The 26,188-nt window shown below is 40.6% G+C and overlaps 1 protein-coding gene across 1 annotated transcript in view; it reads left to right on the forward strand.

Annotated features, from left to right (window-relative positions):
• Positions 1 to 811: 811 nt before the first annotated feature.
• LOC122814347 (bolA-like protein 2) overlaps positions 812 to 26,188 on the forward strand; it is a 52,735-nt gene continuing 27,358 nt past the window's right edge. Inside the window, exons 1-2 of the mRNA XM_044086933.1 lie at positions 812 to 916; positions 21,502 to 21,599. Coding sequence (XP_043942868.1) covers positions 812 to 916; positions 21,502 to 21,599 — 203 coding nt within the window. The remainder of the gene's footprint in view (positions 917 to 21,501; positions 21,600 to 26,188) is intronic.

A 26,188-nucleotide genomic window follows, 5' to 3' on the forward strand; every position in this document is an offset into this window, starting at 1 on the left:
ACCCTTTTCTAAAGGGTGTATTGTATTGAATTGCAGAAAAGAAAACATGACTGTGTCTGTATCCTAGCTGGTGACTATAACCAGGCTAATCTGAAAAATTTCTAACACACTGCTACCAGCACATAGACTTTGCCACCAGAGGTGCCAAGATACTAGATAAGGTGTACACCAATCTCAAACAAGTGCTCAGGGCAAAGCCCTGCCCACAGCTTGATAATTCGGATCATCTATCCATTATGTTGACTCCAGCCAACAGACCATTACTAATCGGAGAGAAACCAATCTGTGCACTTCAGGGTTGCTTTGCATGCACAGACTGGAACACGTTCAAAGAAGCTGCCACTGCAGAGTGGCACACCAGCCTGGAAGACTACAGTGAGTCAGTAGTAGGATTCATATCAAAGTATGTGGATGACGTGACAGTCAACAAGATCATTATGACACGTACCAACCAGAAACCCTGGCTTACAAGTGAAGTGTATGAGTTCCTAAGAGCACTCGACACAGCGTTAAAGTATGGGGATAAGGATGTCCTCAGGTCAGCCAGAGCAAACATGAACAAGGGAATGAAAACAGCAGAAGGTGCATATGGTCAAAAGATCTAGAGTCACTTCAAAGTTCCCAAATACTCAAGGTGAACATGGCAAGGAATGCAATCCATCGCAGATTACAGGCCCACATCAATACAGTGTGATGACAATATTGACTTCCTGAACACACTAAACACCTTCAGTAGGTCTGAGGAAAAAAATAACCATAATGACAGCCCCAACCAATCAAGGGGATAAAGTATTACATCTCAACCCTAATGATGTTAACAACTCAGGCGGCTGGACCAGACAATGTCCTGGGACAGGTGCTTATGGAATGCTCTGACCAGCTGACACGTGTTCTTACAGATATTTACAACATCTCAGTAAGTCTGAGTATTGTACCCAAATGCTTTAAAACTACAACTATAATACCTATCCCAATGAAGCCACACTGTCTCACCTAAATGACTATCGCCCCATAGCACTCACCTTGGTAGTAATTAAGTGCTTTGAGAGGCTAGTCAAGGATCATATAGCATCCAGTGTTCCTGCATCCTTAGATCCACTCCAGTTTGCATATTGACCAAATCTGTCAACAGAAGCCCACCCAGAAAACGGGAATTGTTGAGTTTATGTTGTTCATCTACTTCAGCTCTGCCTTCAACACAGTGATCCCCCAATACCTGATATTGACCAACTGGGAATAAACATACCCCTATGCAACTGGATACTGGGCTTTCCTCACGGTCAGATCTCCAACAATACGCATTGGAAATAGAATCTCAGAGAACAGCAGTGAATACGGGGGCAGATGTTCTTCGTATTTCACTGTTGCAGTCATTACATTTGGGTAATCTGCTGGCAGGTTGCCCTCAGTCAGCCTGACTAACAAAGTCTTGGGTCCTGCGTCGGTTCCTATCTCCTCTTCCATGACATCAGGTTGTCAGGGATATAAAACATAAAACATGCAGCCGACGCCATTTTAATCAGTCTTTCTTGCCGAACAGTGCCCAAAGCAGAAGCAGTTCGCAAGTGCCTGTCGGCCATCTCCTGAAATTTTCGTTTTCCAGTTTCAGAACCGAAGTCTTCAAACTAAAGCCAAGTACCCCATTGGGGAAACTTTTTCTTGCTCCTTACCAAGGTCAGTAAAAGTTAATAATTGTATTACTTGTGGGAAGCAAATACCTCATAAGGATTTTCATTTGTACTGTATTCCTTGCCTAGGCCCTGACCACAACGTGCCTTGCTGTTGGTTTTGTGCTAAATTTAACCAATGCACTATTAAGCATTAGTATATTTTTGCTTATAAATACTTTGGTTCAAGATTTAACTATCCTGAAATGTTGTTGGTTAGCAGACTGCCGGAATTCACAAAAAACACAAAGAAAAAGAAAGAGACCGTTGAGGTCCAAAACCGATGACGAAGCTTCTCCTAAGCCAGTCGCCAGTTCGGTACTCAGTGAGGTGCTTTCGCAGCCCCTGATACCCACTACTTTTGAGTCTCAGGCCTCTACCAAGACCCATTTGGAGTCCGGTCTGCCGCAAGATTCTTCAAGTATTGAACCTGCGGATGTCTCTCCCTTGGATGGGTCCAGAGCCGCTGAGCAGGCACCGGCTTCTGAGGGTGTTTTCAGGCCTAAAGATTTGTATATTAAACTGACGTCATCATCAAAAACAAGGCCAAAACCAACTTCTATGTCTAAAAAACCGATGCATGAGCCACGTGCTCAGGCCCCTATGCCTAAAAAACGAATGATCAAAAATGGCTGAGGATTTAATTACCTTGAATCAGGGGTTCCCAACCCCCTTCTGCTAAGAGGCCTAGGCAAGGCACCGATTATGAATCTTCAGATCAGATTTCCATTTCTTCTGATCAGGAATTCTCTATTCCCCCTTATGAGGACTCTAATGCAGAAGAATCCATCCCTTCTGCTTCTCCTCCTGAGGATTTTTATTTTGGAGAGACGGTGCATACCTTAAGGGAGCATTTTCATTGGGAGAGTCAGGATTTTTCATAATCCAAAAAGAGGCTTAGGGATGTTCTTCTTCCTCAGCATAGGCCTTTGACTATACCTCCTGTTTTAGACATTGTTGATGATGTTTTCTCAGAATCCAGCATAGCTCCTGATTCCCTGCCTCCGGCTCCTAGTCAGCCAGACAGATATTACAGGGTTCCTGACTCCCACAAATTTCTTTTCAAAAATCATACTGCTGACCCTGAAACAGTTTTTCAAGGTCCCAAGGGTGTTGAGGCTTCTACTGATAAAAATCCTACCCCATAGAGACTCCAGGGCGTTGGATAGATGGGGTAAGAAGGTTTATACGTCTGCAACCCCGGCAATCAGGGCTTTAAACTGTCAATTTCATATGCTTAAATATCAACAGCATGTCATGGGCTTACTGAAATAGAAAATTATGTTGATTTCTGATTGTGTGGAAAATAAGAATTACAGGATTTATTGCATTCAGCTGAACAAGTTGGAAAGCATACTTTGTAATGTGGTTTTGATTCCTTGGCAGCCTCTTGCAGGGCCGCTGTAACTGGATCTGTGATAAGAAGGCATGCTTGGCTCAAGGATAAAAATCTTCCTGATCATGTTAAAGCTAAATTGTTGGATGCTCCTTTACAGCAGAACAGTCTGTTTGGTAATAAGGCAGAAGAATTTTGAAAAGGATGGAAGATGAAGCTAAATCTATGCAAACTGTAAAAGATTTCTTGCAAGTGCAGCCACCCAGGTTCAGTAGGCACTGGCCTACTAAGAATTGGTCCTTTCCAGTACCCAACAGAGCCACTCAGGTCAAACCCAGACACTCCAAGGGATCCAGGTTTCAGTCACAAAGATCTTACAGGACAAAACAATAGGGTGCCTCAACCTCTAAATCAGGAAGTAGCAAAGCACCACCCTACCGTATACAGTCTCATTGACTTTCCTCTGCCATTTCCAAGCACTTATCTTTTGGCAGCCCCTTTGGGGGGGGGGAAACTAGCACTTCATGCTCAAAATTGGCATCTAATTACCCAGGACAAGTGGGTCTTATATATAGTATCCCAGGGGTACAGATTTCAATTCCACACGCTTCCAATGCCAAACAGATGGCCAGATCTGTCTCCAAATCAGTGGGCAGAGGCACAGAAACAAGTCGTGTCCCTCATGGATATGGGGGCTCTTCAGCCAGTACCAGAAAAGGAAAAAGGACAAGGTTTTTATTCAAGACTTTTCCTGGTACCCAGAAAAGGCAAATCATGGCGTCCAATTCTGGACTTATCCATTCTAAATACTTTCCTGGACATTCCAAAATTCAAGATGCTGACTCTACAACAGCTACTGCCTATGCTAGGCAAGAATACCTGGTTGGTAACTCTAGACTTAAGAGGCTTACCTGCATATCCCAATCAGGGATTCTTGCAGAAGATACCTCCGCTTCAAAGCAGGCTATTTACATTACCTGTTCTCTGCATTGCCCTTTGGCTTATCTACTGCACCCAGGGTCTTCACAAAGTGCCTGGCACCAGTGATTGCATTTTGCAAACAAAGAAACATTCAAATTTATCCTTATCTGGACTATTGTCTAATTCAGGCAGAGGACAAGGACACTCTTCTTCAACATCTGGCATTTGTAAAAAGGCTTCTAACATGTCTAGGGTACACCATAAACGAAAAGAAAATCACAACTGGTACCCTCTCAAATAATTATATTCCTGGGTGCAAGCTTGAATACAACTGCCCAGATGGCTTACCTTACGCCAGACAAACAAATTCAATTGATAACATACTTCAAGTGGCCACAAAAACCCAGCTTATCTGCAAGACAAATTCTGCAGGCTTTGGGGTTCATGGCATCCTGCATTCTACTAATTTCATATGCAAGACTGCATATGAGGGAACTTCAGTGGTACCTAAAAAGCTTATGGAGTCAGCATTGTCACAGCCTGGAAACAATGATTCCTATCATTCCTTGCCTGCACCAGGAGTTCCTTTGGTGGGCAGAGGCCTGTCACCAAAACAAGGGACTGTCATTCATTCTACCCCCTGCCACCCAAACCCTGACTACAGATGCATCAGACTATGCTTGAGGGGCCCATCTGGCAGGGAGATGCATTCAGGGCGAATGGAGCCCAAATCAAATGCACCTACATATCAACCAGAAAAAAATGCTAGCTGTACAGAATGCTCTGACAGCCTTCAAGGACTTCCTTCATCCAGGACAACTACTGATAAAGATGGACAACACCACAGTTATGTGGTACATAAACAAGCAGGGGGTAACCCACTCCTACCCCCTTTGCAGACTAACCATGGCCTTGTGGAACACAGCCTTGACTTACCAAATACGTCTACAATTCCTGCCAGGAAAGCAAAATACTCTGGCAGATGGCATTAGCAGAAATCTTATGGACCCACACAAATGGAAACTGGATCCACAAATCTTCAGCATGTTGACACAAAAATGTTTGAGCCCAGACATAGATCTCTTTGCCTCTCCCCAAAACTACCAGTTAGACAAATTCTGCACAAGAATTCATCACAAAAAAGCTTGGAAAGTGGATGCTCTATCCTTCAGTTCGAAAAACCTATCGGCCTATGCCTTTTCCCCCACTGCCTCTGCTCTCCAAGGTTTTACTAAAAGTCCGACAGAAAAAAACAAAAAATGATTCGGATTGCTCCAGACTGGCCTCGCCAATACTGGTACCCGCTTCTAAGGAATATGTCACACCTTCCTCCGTGGTACTTGTCTCTGACACCTCATCTATTGTCTCAGCAGAACTATCAAATTCTGCTCACTCCGCTCCAAACTCTGAATCTTGCAGCATGGCTAATCAACTAATTTCACCAATCACATCTCTCAGTAAACCTGTGATGGATGTCATTTGGAGGCTAGAAGGCCTAGTACTAGAAAATCTTTTCCTGATAAATGGAAGAGATTCTGTGCCTGGAACCAAGCACAAGGAATAAACACAGCAATGCCCAATATTCCTCAGATTCTGCAATATTTAACTGAGATGCTTCACAAGGGCCTATCTTTTTCTTCTATAAAAATCCATGCCTTTGCCATCTCTGCTCATAGCCTCCTCCCTTTTTTCATCCCCTGCTAAAGCAGTACCTCAGAGGGGCCAAAAATTTGAGACCTCCCAGGAGAGCACCAACTCCTGCGTGGGACCTCAATTTTGTGCTGGAAAAACTCACCATACCCCCTTTTGAACTAGCTGCTACTGCAGACATAAAATTTCTTTCTTGGAAGACAGCTTTTCTTTTAGCAGTCACTTCAGCTAGAAGGATTTCAGAACTACAGGCTCTCATGGCAGTAGAGCCTTTCATTGTCTTTTATCCGGACAGGGTGGCCCTCAGGACCAATCCTTTTATGCCTAAGGTTGTATCCAGTGTGGCTCTTGACCAGACCATTCACCTGCCAACTTTTTTCCCAAATCAGCAGAATAAGGGGGAGTGGATTCCGCATTCATTGGATGTACAGACAACTAAGATTCTACTTAAACAGGACAAAATCTCTAAGAAAGTGTGAGCAACTACTGGTGGCATTTGCTGCAGGGGCAGAGGGGAAGGCTATCTCAAAGCAGACTATTTCAAAGTGGATAAGCCATTGTATTAGTTTCTGCTACTTGCACCATGGTAAACCTGTCCCCAAGGGGATCAGATCCCATTCCACCAGGGCTGCATCTGCTTCGGCAGCTTTTCTCAGAGGGGTTCCTACCAGAGACATTCTAGAAGCTGCTACTTGGAGCTCAGTTCATACGTTCACAAAACATTTCCATTTACCTCTCTTTTTCTAAATCGAGGGCAGGCTTTGCCACTGCTGTCCTGCAATTCCATCCTCCCATCCATAGCTTTGGGATTCTACCCAAATGTAATGACTGTAACAGTGAAACACAAAGAACATAGTACAGTTGTGTACACTTACCATAAATGTAGTTGTTTGATCGTATTCACTGTTGCAGTCCGGGTTACCCACTCGCCAGCCCCCTTTCTTTTCTGTTATTATACCTCTTCTTTCCTTCACTATGCCCAATGCTATGAATGAGTCCAGGAAATAAGTCAAAACAAATCTCATGCAGGCACGAAAACAGCCAATAACTCCAAATGCCAGTACAATCCCTTCACATCCAAAAACGCTTATAAAGTCCAGGAACAAAATAATCCAACTGGATATGTCGAAAAATGTTTTTAATTTCTAGAATCAGTGAGCGCTTTCACCCGAAGGCTTTTTCAAACTTCAATATATATATATATATATATATATATATATTTATTTATATATATTTTTTTTTTTTTTTTTTGCTCCCCATTTTGGGGGGGCACCTGACATCTGGGGCAAGAAAAACAATAATACAATTAACTTTTACTGATATTGGTAAGGAGCAAGGAAAAGTTTCCCCAACGTGGTACTTAGCTTTAGTTTGAAGACTCTGTTCTGAAACTGGAAAACGAAAATTTCAGGAGTCGGCCGACAGGCACTTGCGAATTGCTTCTGCTTTGGGCACAGTGCGGCAAGAAAGACTGATTAAAATGGTGTCAGCTGCATGTTTTATACCCCTGACAACCTGACGTCATGGAAGAGGAGACAGCAACCGACGCAGGACCCAAGACTTTGTTACTCAGGCCGACTGAGGGCAACCTGTCAGCAGATTACCCAAATGTAATGACTGCAACAGTGAATACACTCTAACATCTACATTTATGGTAAGTGTACACAACTGTACTTTCCGCATGGCTGTCTACTAAGCCCTCTGTTGTTCACCGTGTTGACTCATGACTGCACAGCCATGTTCAACTTGAACCACATCATCCAGTTTGCAGACAACACAACTGTCAAAGGTCTTACAGTCTCAGACAAGCTTACCTGATGGTCATTAAAGCATTGCTACTTAAACACAGCAACAGGCACTGCAACAACATGTATTTTCTGAATAAGAACAAGCATAAATCAATAGTATAAAAATTATGACAGAAAACCAGAACATTCTGCAAAATTAAGGACAGATGAAAAGCCACTGTAGTACTTGTGTCTACTTTGGATGGAGGGGTACTCTGCACACTTAAACACTGCATAACTGCTTCTTGCCTTCCTTGGACACATCCAGAGTCACTACGTTGGGGAGTGGGGTACAACAAGTATGTCACAATTTGCTATGTCTTTGGCTTAAGGTGATGGCCTTGACGCATTTGTCATACCTCTCAACCTCCTAGCAGGAAATGTGGACAAAGCCATAAATGGAAGTGGGACAAAGGGCCAATAATAAGGACAATTTTAAAATATTGCTCTTATGAACTTAGGCAATAGGATAGTAGGTCTTGCATTAGTATGACTTTTCTGAAGGGTATGAAATGTGAAAATCAAATGTCTGTCATTATTTTCTAACTTCAGTCTTTAATGATTTGCCACTAATTTGCCAAAAAAAACACAATTTTATGAAAAATGGACCAAAAATGTGATGCAAAAATACAAAATAGCCACACAATACAGCTGGGAACCTGCCAAAGAAGGGACACTTTGTTTAATATTGGTACTGTTAAATGAGCAGCTGACAAAATAAGAGAATCTACCTGCATTTCTGAAATTTAAAGTAATCTATACCTCTGATCATTACAATTATTTAATTGTAAACCCTCCACGTTTTCTTCCAAATTTGCCATTTTGCGGAAGGATTATTAGGGGGAGAGCAACATTTAAGCCAATATCGGGGACAGTTGAGAGGGTCGGACATACCAAATTCTATAAAGCCATTTATTTACGCGTACCTATTAATGCAGGAATTTTTGACAAGGCCAAATATATTGGGGGAACATACAAACTGTACTAAAATTGCTCTTGTATAAACTTAAACAATTGACAGAATAACCAGTCTTGCATGCATTTTTTCTGAAGGATATGAAAACTGAAACACCAATGTCTGTCATTATTTAGAGACCTCATTCCTAAATGATTTGCCAGAAAACCAAAAATGTTATGAGGAATAAACCAAAAATAAGAAGCAAAAATCTGGACAGTTGAGAGGTATAGTTCAGCCGGGGCTGTTTGAATTTGCCACCCTTACACCATCACAAAATCATGGTTGAATGGGGTCTTTCCCCTGCAGCTATTCCAGTGTCCCATTACTTGGCTATTTTGCCCAATTTACCATAAACACTGTAATGTGCATACTGCTTTACTTCTATGTTGATTTTGATTTCATTTAAAAGTTTTATTTTACATTTTACAGCGCAAACATTAACAGACATTTGCTAAATAAAGCAATGCAGTCTCACAATGAAAATGGACTAATGGATTAAAACTTTTCTGCCCTTGAAACAGCATTGAAACCCACATTCAAAGAAAATATATCTATCCACTGTCAGGTAAAGATTAACTTTGGTCTGGTTTGAAATCATAAGCCCCTTGCAGAGGGAACATACATGTGTTTTTTGATACACCTTCCTGATTATCCCAATTCAGAACAGTTCCATCATAAAATTATACGCAAAACTTCTACAATCCACCAGTATCAGTGAATATGCAGAATCTCTGCAGAAGTAAACGTCCATTAATTCCACATTAAAGAGTTCTGTAAATAATGAAGAAGTTGCTGCTAGCAAACAACTTTATTTTTCATTGTTTCATCTGCAAATTAAGTGCATATTGCCCTTGAGGAATAAATTGCCTATGTTACATAAAAAATGATAAGCTAGTAACATTGCAATAGGGAATCAATGGCAAACTGAATAACAGGTTCATCATTACTAGGTGTATCAGCGAAAGAGGACATTATCAGGACTGCAGCATCCACCCCCTTTAAAGGTACAACACAGTACAGTATCAGCAATGCATCTATATACTGTGGGAGTAGAACCCACAGCCGTCTGCATCAATAGCAAGTACACTATCTGTTGTGCTATTAACAATGTAAGCAGACTCTGCATAAGCAGCACTAAACTTCTCTTCAAGCTCTCAGCGCCTTATAAAATCCACTCGACACTCCACTGTATCTCTCAACTTTGAAGCATAAGAAATCTGGAAAAAGCCAAAATTTATTGGGGGGGGGTGTCAAAAGCCCAAAAACTAGGGACACGTTTTAAACATTGCTTGTATAATCTTGGAAAGTTGCTAGAATAAAATGCTATGTTACCACCATGCTTTTTTTCTGCCAAGTCTTGAACCTAGGACCCTGTGTACTACAGTCAGAAAAATACCACTATGCCAAATCAGCTGTTTCTTCAAAGACATGTAGACTGAAACTTAAATGGCTATCATTTAGTGAATTCAGTTCTCACCATAGCTCTCCACTTAGCACAAAACACCTAGACAAAGCCAGTAATGGGGGAATACAGCCCCCAAACATAGTCAGTGAGTTCAGTTCTCACCATAGCTCTCAACTTGTTAGCACAAAACACCTGAACAAAGCCAACAATGAAAATACCCATTAGCTGCTCAGTTTGGAAGGAAATTTGCAGATCTTTTCATGCTTAATTCATTTTACATACTGGCACACAAAACTACTTCTGTCTTCAGCATCTCAATAAACATTTAACTGTCAAAAATTTTACAGAAACTTTATCAAATATGGAAAAATAGTACTACCACCAAGATAAACTGCCAGTACATTTTACACCAGTCACCCCCCCCCCCCAAAAAGGTAAAATACTATGCCTAACTGACTTCAAAAGACACATCAGGCTTAAGTATATCTTGCACCCACCATAAAAATCAGAAAATAAAATTTAGAAATACAAGTCAGTGTACAACAAACTGATTTACTAGATCACAAAATCAGAACTATAAGCCCAAAGGTGTCGACTGTAAATCAAGAAAAAAAACAAAATCTACTCTAATGTTGCTGTTTTGCTTCATTCATATATATATATATATATATATATATATATATATATATATGTGTGTGTGTGTGTGTGTGTGTGTGTGTATGTATATGTGTGTGTGTGTGTGTGTGTGTGTGTGTATATATGTGTATATATATATATATATATATATATATATATATATATATATATATATATATACATGCATACGACATCAGCATGGCCCATACACCCAATCCCTATTTATCAACCATTTTCTTATCTATTTTCTATTACTGAACTAAAGGTCGCTAAATAGGTCAGTACTTTGAAGGTAAAGAACAGGATTTCCTGGACATTTATGTGTGCACACAAGAGCTATACAGTTAAAATAACATCCTGCTGTCTCATCTCTGTATTTATTTATTTTCAAACAAATGTTCCAATAAGCTATCATTTTGTTCAGTAAACCAATGATAATTATTTTAACAGCATACTTTATTAACATTCATACTCACAAAAGGTGGTAGGTGCTAATGATATGCTACACTATTTACATACTCTGTGATATTCAGAAAACACAAGCTTGATTAAGCCCAATTCTGCCTTTACATACAATGACATGGATACATGAGTGGACAGGTACCACCAAAAATTAAATGCCTGTTTTCACCCTTAAAATTTTTAGGTACTTTTTGATCCCTCCATCCTATGACTATCTTGCCCGATTAAGCTACTTCATTCTTCTCCACTTCCTGGCATCCAAAATACTACAAAATGGAGACCAGAGTAGATGCTCATCATCCTGCATGGACTCAGATTATTATTATTTTTTTTTTTGCTCCAAACCTGTCCCTTGCTGGCTGGCAGACTTCTGCACACCTGCTCTACCTGCCTAGAATTACCATATTATTGGCTAGTTTCTCACACAGATCTTTTCCTAATAGTCAACAAAAACACAAGTTTGAAATACTGTGCAACTCTTGCAAATAGCATCCCCACACCTAAAATATTGAAACTGTGTTCTTACTAAAACATGTACAAATACACTTCTGCAACATAAGTCAATGTAAACAAACAGTTTAATTTGATGCCATTTTAAAGCACTGAAGGTCACATAAATTTGAAACAGCAGAATATCCCGAAAACCGCCCGATCCAAGACTGCTTGCAAATTAGCTTCAGAAATGTACAATATCAAAAAGGATGCTAAAACAATGCTGGCTGCTATCATATTCATAAAACATAGCTCAGCATTCTCCATATGCAAACCAGATACCATGATTACTCAAGCAGTAGTAGCGTGATTCCCTAGCATTAACAATGCCCGTTTAACAGTTGCACTGTAAACATCAAAACCACGTCACAGTATCTAGTAGTACATGTCAGAACCATGCCAGTTGAGTTTCCTCTTTAATATTCCCTTTCTATTAATATTAATAATATAAATAAACTGTTGCTTTTGAATGCTGTCATAAACGTGCTTTTAATCGCCCTAAACTGCAAAATAAGCTACCAACAGAGTGCTTCCAGATTACACAAATTTCTGGTTAGCACTGTATATAACCTCCATTCAAATTTCCAGTAGCTGATCTTGTGTTTTTGGGAGTGGTTGGACCACAAAGTAAATGGACGTCAGTTTATGTCAAGAAATAAATAAAAACAAAGTGCATAAGATAAGAACAATTTCTTAAATAACACAAAACATAACTAAGTTTAATAACATCCGTGTTTAGTTGCCAGCACTAGGCATGGTTTTGCATAGAATATATCACACACACACACACACACACACACACACACACACACACACACACACACACACACAGAAGACTTCTTCAACTCCGTTTTCTCTGGAATAGGGAACAGGTTCTGCATTAGCACATATTTTCTGTAGTGAGAGGAATACATGAAATCTGTTTGCCATAGTTATTGCATTCCTCACCTTTTTGCTGAATACAGCAAAACCTGAAAACATAAGGCAGAGACCTTGTGCATAATTAGGTGAATACGACTACTATCAAAAACGTCCTGCTAAATACTGACAAGAAGGTAGAATCAGGTCTTTCGGCTCCTGTGTGATCGCTGTTTTTAGTATCTTTAACTTTTAAAGTAAACTGCATTTCCCGGTTGTCTATCACACTGCATGCAATATAATCCAAAGTTGCAGTTGCACTACAGTGTGATCGGCACACAGGAACTGGCACTTTCTTATAACTTTAAATGAACTATGAAATGCAATTGCAACTTTGGCTTATTTATATTACATACAGTGTTATCCATAATCGGAACTGCAATTTACTTTCAAAGGTAAGCTGAAAATAGCGATCACCGAGCAACAAAAACACCTGATGCTAAGAATAACACTGCTACAAATTGAAAGCCCTTGCCTTAACACTGGCAGAAGAGTTTTTTTTTCTTAGAAAAACTTAGAAGAAATGCCAGTGTTAAGGCAAGGGCTTTCAATTTGTAGCAGTGTTATTGCAACTGCAATTGCCAATGAAATTTATGTAAAAAAAAAGGATCACCATTTCAAACGTCATGCAAACAATGCCCTTTCTATAACTAAAGGTGCTGAGAGAAATTAAATATTTACATTTGAAAAAATATTACCTATAAATCCCATCACTGCACAGCACTTACAAAATTACATTGGCTTGAACTTCCACACCTTCTGGCCAAAAGTCGGCTAATCCAAGCTTTTACAATTCTTAATTCTAACTCTGACTGTCCATCTCTGTCCAACCTGATCTCCTGGTACAACCCTCCCCGTTCCCTGCATAGCTCCGATAAACACTTACTACAAGTCTATAGACCCAATAAGAACATAGGTAAAATACTCTATAAACACTCCATTTCCCTTATCTGGAACAATCTTCCACTCCAAATCCAGAAGCCATACCTTCCTTCCTAACTTCAAACATGACCCGATACTGTATCTCCATAACAACCCTATATGTACCTGTAACCACCCTACTTAACCCCTCCCTCTCCTTATACTCACTCTTCCACTACATCTGATCTATAAGACCTTTCCTATTTCTATAACGTACTTTTATCTATATGCTCTTTCTTCTACACCCTTCCTCTAGATCACTACATCCCTCCTCTACTACTTTCTTCTTCCGCACCATCTCTTCCACTTATGAGGCTCCTTGTACATAACACTTTTTTTTTTTTTTTACTCCTGCACTAGTTTCTTCTTCAGGTCTGGGGCCCCCTGCACATACACAATTTCTCCTTCTAACCACTAATTTAATAATGCCATATTATTTTCATATGATTACCTATAACCTTAATTCCCTTACTGCATACCTCTTGGATTTATTATAGTTTGTTTTTCCTTTTACAACCTTAGTATTATATGTTTGTATATAGCTACGTTTAATTCCATGGAGTTCATTATTTATTTATTTTTTTTTCTTATCCATTGTATTCATGACATTGTTTTGCTCTGTATTATTGTAAATTTGTCTCTACTTGTATGTCTATTTGGGGCTTTTCCCCTCGGGTCTCCACTGAAAAGGCTAAATTCTTACCCAGCTGGACCAACCCGGTTAACAAATGCAAAATAAGTAAATAAATTAATATTATTCCTTATCGTACAAGAAAAGTAATGAATGCATTGGGAATGATGATATAGTTTGGAACAATAAAGAGCATGCATTGCTTTCACACGGGAACCAAAGCACACTGCAATTAAAGAAATCTGTTGCCATTGGCAACCGAGACCACATGCAGCAGCTCCAAAAGGCAGCAAAGGCAAAACCCACTTTTTACAGCAAGTAAAGTGCTGGACAGAATCTTTGGAGTTTCATGGCAAAGTCTGCACGTGCACACACAGCAATTTCAGGATCCAAACATGCTATCTGTTTAAGGTTTGTGGATGCATGTGTGAACTAAAGTATAGAGAGAGCACAACTTTTGCAGGAAACACATTAAGGAGCAAAATAATACTTTGCACTAGATCATACATGTACATAAAGAATACCACACTCACCAAATTTATAAGCCACGACAGAAGGTGCTGTACACAGACACTCGCACAAGAGGTTGCAATGCGAAAAAACTGCGTACTGGAAACAAAACCAGTGAAAGAACTCCCCTACCTCCTGCAGCTGTATTTGATCACTCAAAGGGTGAGGGAAGGACGAGGCAGCTGTGACATTGCATAATGGGTGGGTTTAATTGTTTTACTTAAATTCAGAGGCTGTCTGTGGGGGAGGAAGCTGCTCATAAAAAGTACTTTAACTGCCTGGCCGTGATGACGTCAATAATACTCCAGCAGGCTTTTTTAAAGCGCGAGACATCTGATTTGAAAGTGAAAGCATCATAGTACGGTAAGGTAGACTCCTATTACAGAAGTAAGGTGAATTACAAATATTTTAAAAGGTGCATTGTCATTGCTTTATGGAGGAAACTGTAAACGGGGAGGAAGAGGGATGAGAACTTATGGAATGCTTTATAGAAACCCATTGTACTCCTTTAAGAAAATTATCCCATTGTTTGCTTGTTTCAGAGGCAGTTGTTACAAAAAATTTTTTTTTTTGTTTGACAATATTCTCAAAAAACTCCACAGATCTATTGTTCACATGTTCAACTTCCACACTTCTGGGCCCATCCGTGTTACTCACAGCCACTTCTACTGCTTTACTCAACTGAAAAAACAAATTTCAAAGCGAGCTGAGGATATTGTATAATACCAAAGGTGAAATCTAATCTTTCGTCTCACTCGTGTCAGCTGCAAGTTTGCTTGTTATTTAAAAATACTATTAAAGTAAGTTTGTTAATCTTGAGAACACATCCGAATGAAAAATAGTCAAGTTAATACTAGAAAAACATCCTTCTAATGGTTTTTTGCTCTCACCAGCCTCCTAAAATAACCTGTTTTAGGGTGTCTTAGATATTTTTGTATTGGTTGACCGGTATCTTAAACCCTTGCTTATAAGTGGCCTTAATGTACAGAAAATACTACTGTACAATAAGTTACTTGGCTGTGACTGCATTGCTGCTGTCGCCTAGTTACTAATGTGTTACAAGCTTGTACACCAGTATTTAGCATGAGGTCATGTGGTACCCATGAAATTGAAGTTCAGTGATGTGGACATTTTCTTTATGCATTAGCTTCCTTTCCAGTGGAGGAAACTTGTTGGTAATACTCAATTTAAATTCCCAGCATGATCTGTAGTGTCTTACCACATCAGAGGTTGATTATCTACTCTCTGTCTCGTACTACAGCATTGCTTTCAGCTCAGGCTAGCGGTAGTGTGTGTGGACGTTATCTGGAATGAAAAAGTAAACTATCAGTACACTGACACTTGTGTGTATCTTGTGCAACAGATTGTAGTTACACATCAAAGATGCTTGCATACGTTCTGGAACCAAAGCGTAATTGTAGAAATGCAGGGATTTTCAGGGAGAAATGCTATACATGATGGTTTTATCTCTTGTTCATCCCCAGTGTGCTGTGTGATGAGTGATAGTAGGGCTGCCTGGGTGCTGTGATGAAGCATTGTACTGCAGTTGCTGTACTCCTAATAGAGTAGAACTATCGGAAGTTGCAGGTTATTGTCACTACTTCTGGATGCTGGTGCACCTGCAAGAGTATAGTGTGTGTACAGCAATGATTTTGCACTCAGACTGTTGAGAAATTAAAATTGTTATGTTTCAAATTGCTGAGGTAGGTTGAATGTCTTCAGTTGTCCTGGTGTTCAGTCCCCTTAGATTGATACTAGTAAATGGTCCTTGTGCTATGCAAGTTTGTTCTCTGCTGCTGCTTTATTGCTGGCAATAATATTCTGCTGATGTACAGACCTGTATGTCATCTTTCTAATAACCCGTGAGAGTTTGGAGTGGGCAGCCTGAGTAACCAATCATTTAAGTGCAAGCATGGAGGGGCGGGGATGTATCAATGTACAATACAACAGCTCCTGCTGTGACAAGCTTCAGAACAATTTCTAGGAGTAAATGCATGATAGTTATAAACCACATCTCTTGCATCTTGCCGTGGTATACAGTTATTCACTGAAGAGACCTTTGCTATTTATAACTATGAATAATGTCTAGGACATGCCTTTAAATAACCTGTGCTGATAAACTAGGCTATGGTGTAAGCTGCCACCTGGGTGTTACCCTTTTGTAGAAGTTAACACTTAATTTGAATTTTGGCTTCTTCACCTAAGTATATAGCTACCAAGCAAACCACAGAGGCCTCTGATGAAACCGTGTTTCTGTTACTGGAATTTGTAGACTGGAAATTGATTGGTATCCTCTCCAGTCTATTTTTTCCCTGAAGAGGGTTTTATCAATAGTCATCAGCACTCTAGGGCCCATACAAAACACATTATACCCACTAAAAGCAGAATGACTCCAAGGTAATACAATACCCAGGCATATCCCATAGATATTGTAATTGATACTAAATGGGGAAAAAAAGATACATGAAAATTCTATTCTGTCACATTTGTACTGTTAAGTCGTCTTTTCTCTGTAGTAATAAATGACTCTAGTCCAGCCATTAATTAGACAGTTCATCTTCATTAACCTTCCATCACTAACTTGATGTTTACTGATGTTGTACCATATTATGTAAGTATTGCTGATGTGCACAAATAAGATGGTACCTGTAAATATTGTTTTTGGTTACCTTATGTCATGCCTGAAAACATTCTTGAGGTCAGTGCATCGGGTTTGGTTAGTCAGTATCTTGTACCAGATACATGACTTTCATGTTCTGAATGTAGAAATAGAAAGCACCTGGTGTACAGTTGCAGAGAGTAGAAAGCTATGGTTTGTATGTGAAGCATTTGTTGTATTGGCAGCTTTCACAGATTAGATATAATTTTCCTCTAAAATGTGCAAATTGCCTAGAAGAAATATTGAGGTGAAAGATGATGCTAGAAGATTAAAGTTTTTCTTCCTCGTTTATTTTTAGAAAGTAGGGGAAATCTCAGTGCCTTGTGAATGTAGTACGTGATTTTTATTTACTTATTTTAATAAAAAATTATCCTCTTACAAGAGTTGCAGATGGCGACTGTGAGTGATGACACGCATTCTTTAACTGGGAGCCACTGAGGCTTTTGAAGGTAGTGAGCAGATAGCAGGAAATGTTGTGGTGCTACAAGTTTGGTGCAGAAGTATTTGAGTAAATTAAAGCTTCTCGTGATTCCAGAGGCAACAAAATGGACTCTTTTTTGACATTGCTACCATAATCCGTAGTAATTTTAAAGACAGAAATTGAGGTCTTGTGGATGCAAGCTAAACAAATTGATAGCTGTTTATCTACTTTTTTGAAAACTAGCGCTAGTTTTCATTGAAGACTTACTGGAGGGGAGGGCTAGACCTTAAAAATGTGAAGCCAACTAAGTAAGAAATAGGACAGTGGCTTATGGGTCATTTTAGTACTGTTAATGAACTGGCAGATGGTGAGAGATGAAGAAAAGGGGTCTTATTTCAGCATCTCACGATAATGGGTTTGCTTCAGTTTAGTATTCACCTTATTGCAGCCCCAAACAGTTGTTATATTGACAGTACTGCCTCCCCCCACCATTAATAACTGTGTGCCTATTCCCCAAGTTACATTTCATCTCACCACCATTATTGAGGATGGGTCTGGATGAATCCTCATGTGGTCTTCTAAAGGAAGAAAATTGCCTTGTGGTCTGCTTCTAAGACCACTGTATCCCCCTCCTTATCTGGGATTTTGGCCAAATCTTGCTGTTACCCTGTAGGTGGGCTTTTTCTTGCCAGGAAGAGAACAACCTTTTGGCCTACTACCTGCAATAATGCATCTCCCTTTTAAGAGAGGTAACCACTGGAAGGTGGGCATCGATCGTGTGCACAGCAGGGGAGGGGAATCCCTAATTGGGTAGATAAGCATTCCATGGGCATCAGTGCCTCCCCTGCCAGCTTTATCATGCTACATCCATGTTACCATTGCAGTAAGTGTGCTGGCAGCTAGGAAACGTGTCCTGTCTGCCATCTGAAACATTTTTGTTTTCCCATCCTCTGGACTGAGTGAGCTGATGTATGCCACTTATTATCGCCCCCACCCCTCCATCATCTGAACTCACTACTCCTTCCTTGGAAATATATTCACACACAGACTGAAAGCGTTTAAAGTACAGTTAATGTGGACAAGTGAGCAGTAGCAGGCACTGAAACTTGAGAGTGGTAGGAAAGCAGTGTGGCAAGCTAGGCCAAAACCTCTTCTTGATAGGATGTGAAGTGTGAAGCCTGCTTGTGGGTGTGGATTGTGTTGGTGTTATTCATAGGGTAGCAGTACATGTTTCCTGCAGGCTCAGCTGCACTTAATAAATTGCTTAGTAATTTATATTTGTGTATTTTTTTTAATCTTTGACACCAGTGGTATGATTCCAGGCCATCAGCTTTACACTTTTGAGGTTCTTTAAAGATTTAGTGGTAGGCATTGAGGTGGATTACAGTACTGTAGCTCATGTCCATTGTCTTACCTTTACATCAGTAGTAGTGGTGAGATTCAAACCTCTGTGTCTGCTTATACCTTTTACATTAGTGAGCAGTGGTTTGGATATTGAATTGGACTTGTGCAGCTTGCAGCACAGCTTTTGTCACTGAAGTTGTGTGTATCCTTACAGACACAAAGTAACTATATGGATGTGTAAATTGTGCAGCAGCTAATTTACTTTGTCAAAATCAGTATAAGAAATGGGCAGAAACGAGCTCTGAATGCAGTCGCAGCTGACTAAGGTTGGTGAAAGTAAGGGAATTTTTATGTCAGTATGTCTAATGTGGACATGATTGTACCCCTGTGTGCAGCCAGAGCGCAGCCTGGTAAATCAAGAAATGGACTGGCAGGAGCCTGTGGGTGTGCAATATATATAAAAAGGGCAGTCAAGTGCATCCCTTGTCCCTCGAAATCCAGTTATTAAGGAGACTGGACTTGGAGATAGTGTCTGGAGCTTCAGGCAGCTGAGAGAATGAAGGAAATTAGCAGCTAAGTTAAGAGAGTAGTACCAGCACAAGGAGGAGATATCTACCATTTACCAAAGGCACATGAGTACGGGGGGAGGGGTGCAAAAAGAGTGTGTCAACACCATTATTGACCAGGCGTAGTAGGTTAGGTTTTTATCTCCTCCTCGTGGGTAAAGCACAGCATGCTGTCTCAAAAAGTTTAAATGATGTTGGTTGTGTGCTTTTTAAACTGACTCCTGAAACATATGGAAAAAAAAATCAGAGCATACAACAAAGGCAGATAAGAATGCGTAAATTGGAGAAAGATGTAGTCTAAGATGGATGGGTAGCTGTCAAGTCACTATATTTGAAAAGCTAGCAGACAAAGACATTTTAGTATGAGAGCAAGCATTTTGTTCTAGGTGTGATCATGACAATCTCACTGGCGGAACAGAAGTATAATGCTAAATAGATAAGTGGGGTGACCGGTAGCTAGTTTAGTTAGCAGGTAAAAACTGCACAATCATTGGGTACCGGTCAACACGATTAGGTATAAGGGAATCCAGGGAGAACATCAGCCTAAGCCATTACAGCAGGTTCCGCATTCAAAGAGGGTAAGGCACCAGTTCTGGTATTCCCCTGTATAACTAAAGGGGGCACTGGGATTGGGTTAGGAACAAAAGTCACAGGAGGCAGCAAGCTAAGGGATACAGTGACAGCAGTGCTGGGTTGTCTGGAGGCCACTGCTGCCCCAGACTACCACAAGGATCTGCACACTGTCCTGGACAAGGGGGAAAAACACTGCCCCAGACTACCATAAGGGTCTGTACTCTATCCTAATCAAGGGGAAAGAGATTGTTAGGCCTACAGTGGTTAAAGGAGAGTAGTACATGCTCTGGCAACCCACTACAGTGAAGGCCAAAGGAAGAGGGGGTACCGTTTTAGGTACTATTGGCCAGCATTCCCATGGAATGGTTAGGATGGTAAAAGAACAGACAAGCAGGTAACTGTGGCTGATGACATCCCTCTGGAAGTTTTAATAGGAAATGCTGATAATGTAGTACATTATGTACACACATGGAGACAGACACTTCAGACATTGAGGCAAGCATTTGGAGAAAGCAGGGGAAGACACAGCCAGTGCCCACACTTACAGATGATTTTAGTGATGGTGATGGTTATTTCAAGAGAGGGGCTAGTTAATAGCATTGAGCCCAAATTTGAGCCATTGAAGCTGTTGAAAGATACTGGGCTTCCCTTGGAAGTGTTTAATTCAAGGGTGGGTTAGGTAGTAGTTTCAAATGCTTCAAATTCAGCATCACCACTTAAAAATGAGCTGGGAAAGATCACAGACATGAAACCAGCTCGGTTCTTAGAGCCTACTTTGCAGAACTTGAGAGAGGTAGCTGAGGTGGCTTCTGATCCTCAAGGGCAGATGAAGTCCTGGTCATAGGACAAAGGGTTATTCTACAGAGAGTGGATTCTTGAAGGGGTGGGTGAAGTGGAGAAGTGATACAGGAATTAATAGTGTTCCAGGGCCTGCTGATGGACACTTCTGGTGATGGTCCCACACAATTCCTTTTTCAGACTGTGTGCTGTATGTGGTTTGTAGCCTGGAAGAGTGGTGGACAGGCATCTCCTCATTTATTCAGATAAACCACTGCAGGGAGTTACATTTTGGATGTTACCTGCCAGCGGAATGTTCTCACAGCAGTTTCTATCTAGACCACCTCCCCTTGACCCTGTACTTGTGGGGGCTTTCACTCCTGGTAATTGCTGACTTCTGTAAGTAGATGATCCTGCATAGCTGTCCTTATGTAGTGTCTGATGCGTGTTATTTAAATGTACTTGCTTAAAGCTGTGAAGTTTTGTCAGAAGCAATGGTTTAGTGTGGGATGTATAGAGTAAGTCAATTCTATAGTTTTGTTTTACTTTGATTTTGAAGTCTTGTGTGACTAATGCCGAGTTAACTTCTCCAAGGTTTGAATTGCTGCTCCTGTGCTAAGCGTCATTACTTTTCACAAATATATTCCATGTACTCTTTCAAGCATTTTTCACAGTTGAGTGGATTGGTTTGCTGGCTTTGAACAACCTTTTTTCCTTGGGAGTGAGAGGCCTTGCACTTGCATATTTTTTCAGGTAACAAGCTGCATAAATAACTGTTAAATCTAATAAAACATGTTTCATGTGAGTGTGAGACCTGAATCCAAAGTCGTAAAAGAGTTAAGACTGAGTTTAAATTTCCCCCCACAGGAAGTTGAAGATACAACAGCCGATCGATGTTTCCTAAGCTTTAAAGTCCTAGTTGTCTCTTCTAAATTTGAAGGGAAGCCCCTCCTTCAGAGGCACCGGTAAGTGTGAAAGAGCATTTACAGTGTGCTTGTGATGTCTGTGCTGATGTCATAGTAGTCATAATACAGAAAACTTGCATAGAATTCAGCTTGTTTTAAAGTAATAAGCAAGTAACGTGCTAGAAGACTATTCCTTGTATATGTGTACATAACTCTTGTTATCTGGAAGAAGTCAGCCATTAGGGCAGCTTGGCACAGAAGAATTTGTATGGGACCAAAATGCAGAACAATGCTAATCCTATTCTGGTCTGTGTTTTGAATACAATTGCACAAAGCAACCCCATGCTTACCAGTTTGTTTTCAAGAATATATTTATTTTTAAAAAGTGAGTATACTGTCCTTTTTCTGTTCCTTGAGTTGCGCTAATTTCATCTCCAAGCCTATCTCTGCCCTGTTGTTGAAATATTACTTTTCTGCCCCTTTCATTACCCTTGCTGCCTTCTAACCATTGAGCTCACCATTATAAATCTCTTCTCTTTGTGGGTGAGAGTCAGTCCCATGAGTCATCGTAAACAGAGCAGTCAGTGTTTGTCTTTTAAAACCCCTGTTTGCTCATGCTCCAAGGGATGGATGTTCAGTGGAGTGTCAACATGCTGAACTTCTCATCAGTTTTCCAAGTGGCATAAGCCAGCATGAGTACCCCACCCTCTGTTAGGATGAACGCACACCATTTCCCAGGTGTCCATTACAGAGATGGTTTATGTAAATATGGTGTACTTCCCAAGCACGTTCTAACATATCCATTCTTGGGCAGGAGGGGTGATCCCATATTTCCTGCATGTGCCATCAAGTGCTATGTTAGCAGTGCAGGCAACTTTTCTCTTTTAACGAGGTTGGCTTACTTTATCAGTTATATTTAGCAAAAACAAAAAAACACATTATTAATAGAGTATTTAGGAATTAGTTAATTTACCCTTTCTCTGATGTCCTTCTTTTTTTTTTTTTTTTCCCCTTTTCTATTCTGTGGTTTTGGCCAAAAAGTAAAACTGAGCCATTCATTCCACAGATGCAGTTCTGGATACTGAGTCGTTGGATGTTCATGCTCAGTTGCATTTCTTTTTTTTTTTTGGGGGGCAGTATTTTGTGTGTTCTATTTATTGTGGCTTTAGTGTTATAACACTGAAAAATTGCAGCTGCATGTTGTGGCTCTAAATGCTAGAGAAAAACTAGGGCTAGGAGGACCCAAAGCATTCCCTGTCTTAGTTGGCTCAGAGTCTGTCAATGCCAGTTGAACCTTCCCTTCCTAGAAGCTATAACGTTTGCAGGCATAGTCAGATAGGGTTAGAGACTGAAAAAAAAAACTCGAGATTAAAAAAAAAAGTTTGCTTTGGATCCTAAAGTGGTATTTCGGGTTGATTCAAAATGTGACTGTCCACCAATGGCACACTTTTATAAAGGGTTTAGCGCCTCAAGATGACAAATGAGTCTGTATAGAACTCCAGACTTGCTAGGCCCAGAGTCACCTCCATTCCTGTCTTTTTCAGAATGCAATTGTGACAAGTTGGCAGTGGCCCTATTGCGAGATATGAAAACTGTTACTTCTCCCTCTTCCTCCTACCTGTTCATCGAGGGTAGGAGCATCTCAGTGGAGCATCTCGGTTGTCTTTCTCTCAAACTCTGATCTCCAAACTTTGCTACTGTGTCCTTTTCACTTTTGGTGCCAGCTGTGAGGTTGCCAGTATTGACCCTTGCTGCATCTGTTCCGATGTTCATGTAGTGGTCTGTGGTAACCTTTTTGGCAATGTATCCCTTGGTGTTGATGGTGTCTCCATTAAGTACTCTTTGCTGCTGGTATTTTCTACACAGTCATTGCTGGTAACTGTAATCCTCTTGGGCCCAGAATTTCAGTTGTTACCAGATCCATTAGTGTCAATGTTCATGTGCCTGGTCTCGGCAGTTGGCACCAGGGTTCTCCACACTGTCAGCTACTGGCATTGAGCTCATTAATGACCCTACAAATATCTTTACAATGGATTCTCATAACATTCTTTACTACTCCAGGGCTAGCAGGTAACTGTTTGCACAGCAGTCTTTTGTTTTGCCCCCACCCTACCACCTGTTCAGATTTGTAGAATTTATGAGATAGTGTGGGGGTGCCCACTGATGACCCAGTGCCATCTATGCATGGGACACTGCAGAAGGTCTTTGTGTCGAACAGTCTTCTAGGTACCTTTTCCATTGGTGGACAGGCTGAAGGTTTCCATCAGCATTGCCTTGGACAACTCTGATAGAGTGAATGCAGTGCCCAGGAAAGCTTAAATGATTCTTCCAAAGGAACTTGATGAAGATGCCCATTCTGGATAACTTTAGTTCAGCATGTGCCCTCTAAAACGTTCCCCAGAGCTCTACAATCCATCATCCAGATAAGGATTACAGAGTGATGCCCCCACTAGGAATGCAAACATGTACATCCCCATTTTTTACTGGAGTGCACTAAGCTATCTTATTCATATGGTGGACTTCCAATGAGCACTAGCTGATGAAATACCAGTTACTGTCTTAGTTATAGGATGAATCCATTAAAGAATCTTTTTCCCAGTTGGCTCCAGTTTCTAGCATCATGGACCATTATGATGATGCTAGCATGTAATACTGTCATAGGTCTGGCCAGGGCAGCAGGATCTGGCTTTTTGGTATACTGACACACATGACTTGGACTTTACAAGTTTTGCTGAGGGCATGAAGAAAACATTTATGAACTCTTCCTTCCAGAGTTTTGGCCTACTTGACCCTGACATAAAGGCACCTCAAAAATGTGAAGGGGGGCAAAACCCTCTCAGCTGTGGTAAATTCCAGACATCTCTGCTTTCATTTCCTAGGACACAGATGAGCCAACACTAGATATGTGTACTGACAACACTTTAGGAATAACCCATATGTTTAGGGAAACTTCTAGAAAGGTCACAATCCCAGAAGAAAGGGTCCCTGACAATCACCAAATTGGTCTGCCTATGGGTGGTCTAGGGCAGCAGTTTTGAGACTTTTGCCCTAACTGTCCCACACTGGGGAATTTGGGGTGGTTTGTTCCTCTGCCTTCCTGCTTGGCAGGTGGATTTGGTCAGTTATATCAAGAAAGTGAAAAACGTCCTTCCTTCTTAATTCCACATTTGGCCATGTCCACAGTTGTTACCATTGTCTGTCATCTCTCCTAACCAAAAATGTGCAGTAAGGAGGGAGGTGCTCATTCTTCTGCAAAAAAATAAAAAATCTACAAGTTTGCATTAGACCTGAAGTAGTTAGGATGTCACTCCAGATTTCTTTTAGTGTCCAAAAAAATGAGAGACCTAGATTTAGGCAGCCTTTGTCCCTGAAGAAGCCTTTTGGAATAGTCCTTGTACAATATATACTCATGCTTATCAAAAGGAGACTGGTTGTGCTCTTTGTTACTTCCAGGATGCCTGTTTCCATGTCAGGGGCACCATGGATTCTGGGAGGTTTCTTTGTTTCCAGGTAGGTGCCAGTCACTTGCCAGTTCATGACTTTCATTTGGTCTCACTTCTGTCCTCAGCTTGTTCAACAAATTCAGGCTCATCATGGTAGTCAGCCGAAGGCTGTTGGAATAGCTTGGAACTTCCTTGCTAAAAATTGGTAGCCAAGATGGCGTTATCAGATGTGATTTAGGCATCTTCAGTATGCATGACATGTCTTCCAAATCAAATATTCTTGAATTTCAGTTAACATTTGCCAACCTATCATCTCGCAACAAGGATGTTGTATGGTAGCTGCCATTCCCATGGGACCCTATTCCAGGCATTGTATGAAGGTTGTATAGTGGATAGTCCAGGTTTACCAATTGTCGGTTCTGGTGTCTTGTTTGGTGCCAAATTCAGGTGCTTGCAGATGGCACAGTGGAGGATGAATCTGCCAACATTGTGGAGGGTAGTTCCCTTCAGATAGTTACTACATTACAGGCACTGTAAACATGTCGGCACTGGGTTTGGGGGGGTCCAAAAGGCATCTGACTACGGTGTCTGGGTTTCTGCAGAGATAAATCTATGTATTGTTGTACTGCAGATAAGGGCAGTTCTTAAACCTTCAAGATTTATAGGATCTGATTTGCATAAACATAGTGAGGCTTTGCTTAATGCTGTTGGCCCCCAAAAAAATGGCTAAAAATGGAAATCAAACTCCAAAGCGAGAGAAGAGTGAAATTTCAGGAAAGGCAGGACTTGTGCAATGTTTGTATTTTTATACTGAATGTGAAAAGAAAGCATACATTTAATGCAGGAAACTAATGAATAACGTTTACAATGGTTAATTTGCTCTATAACTGAACATATACCCATGTCGTTAATTGTATATGTTCTGTTATGTTCATTGTTTAATATATTATCTCTGTTTATTTCATGTTTGACTTGTAACTATTGTCTGTGCTAACAAGTCTATGCTTTGTAATACTGGAACTTTTCTCCTCGGTTATCTGCTGAAAAGGGGCTTTGCCCAGTCAGACCAACATGGTTAACAAATGTCAAATAAATAAAAAATAAATAAATAAAATAATTTTAATAAAGGGGTGTTGAAAAAAATTCCTGCACATGGGTAAACCAGATACAGTCACCAGCAGCATGGCAGTGGTTGTCTTAAGACCA

Source organism: Protopterus annectens, chromosome 10.part0, assembly GCF_019279795.1.
Source record: "Protopterus annectens isolate FY-2018-M chromosome 10.part0, PAN1.0, whole genome shotgun sequence".
NCBI lineage: Eukaryota > Metazoa > Chordata > Ceratodontiformes > Protopteridae > Protopterus > Protopterus annectens.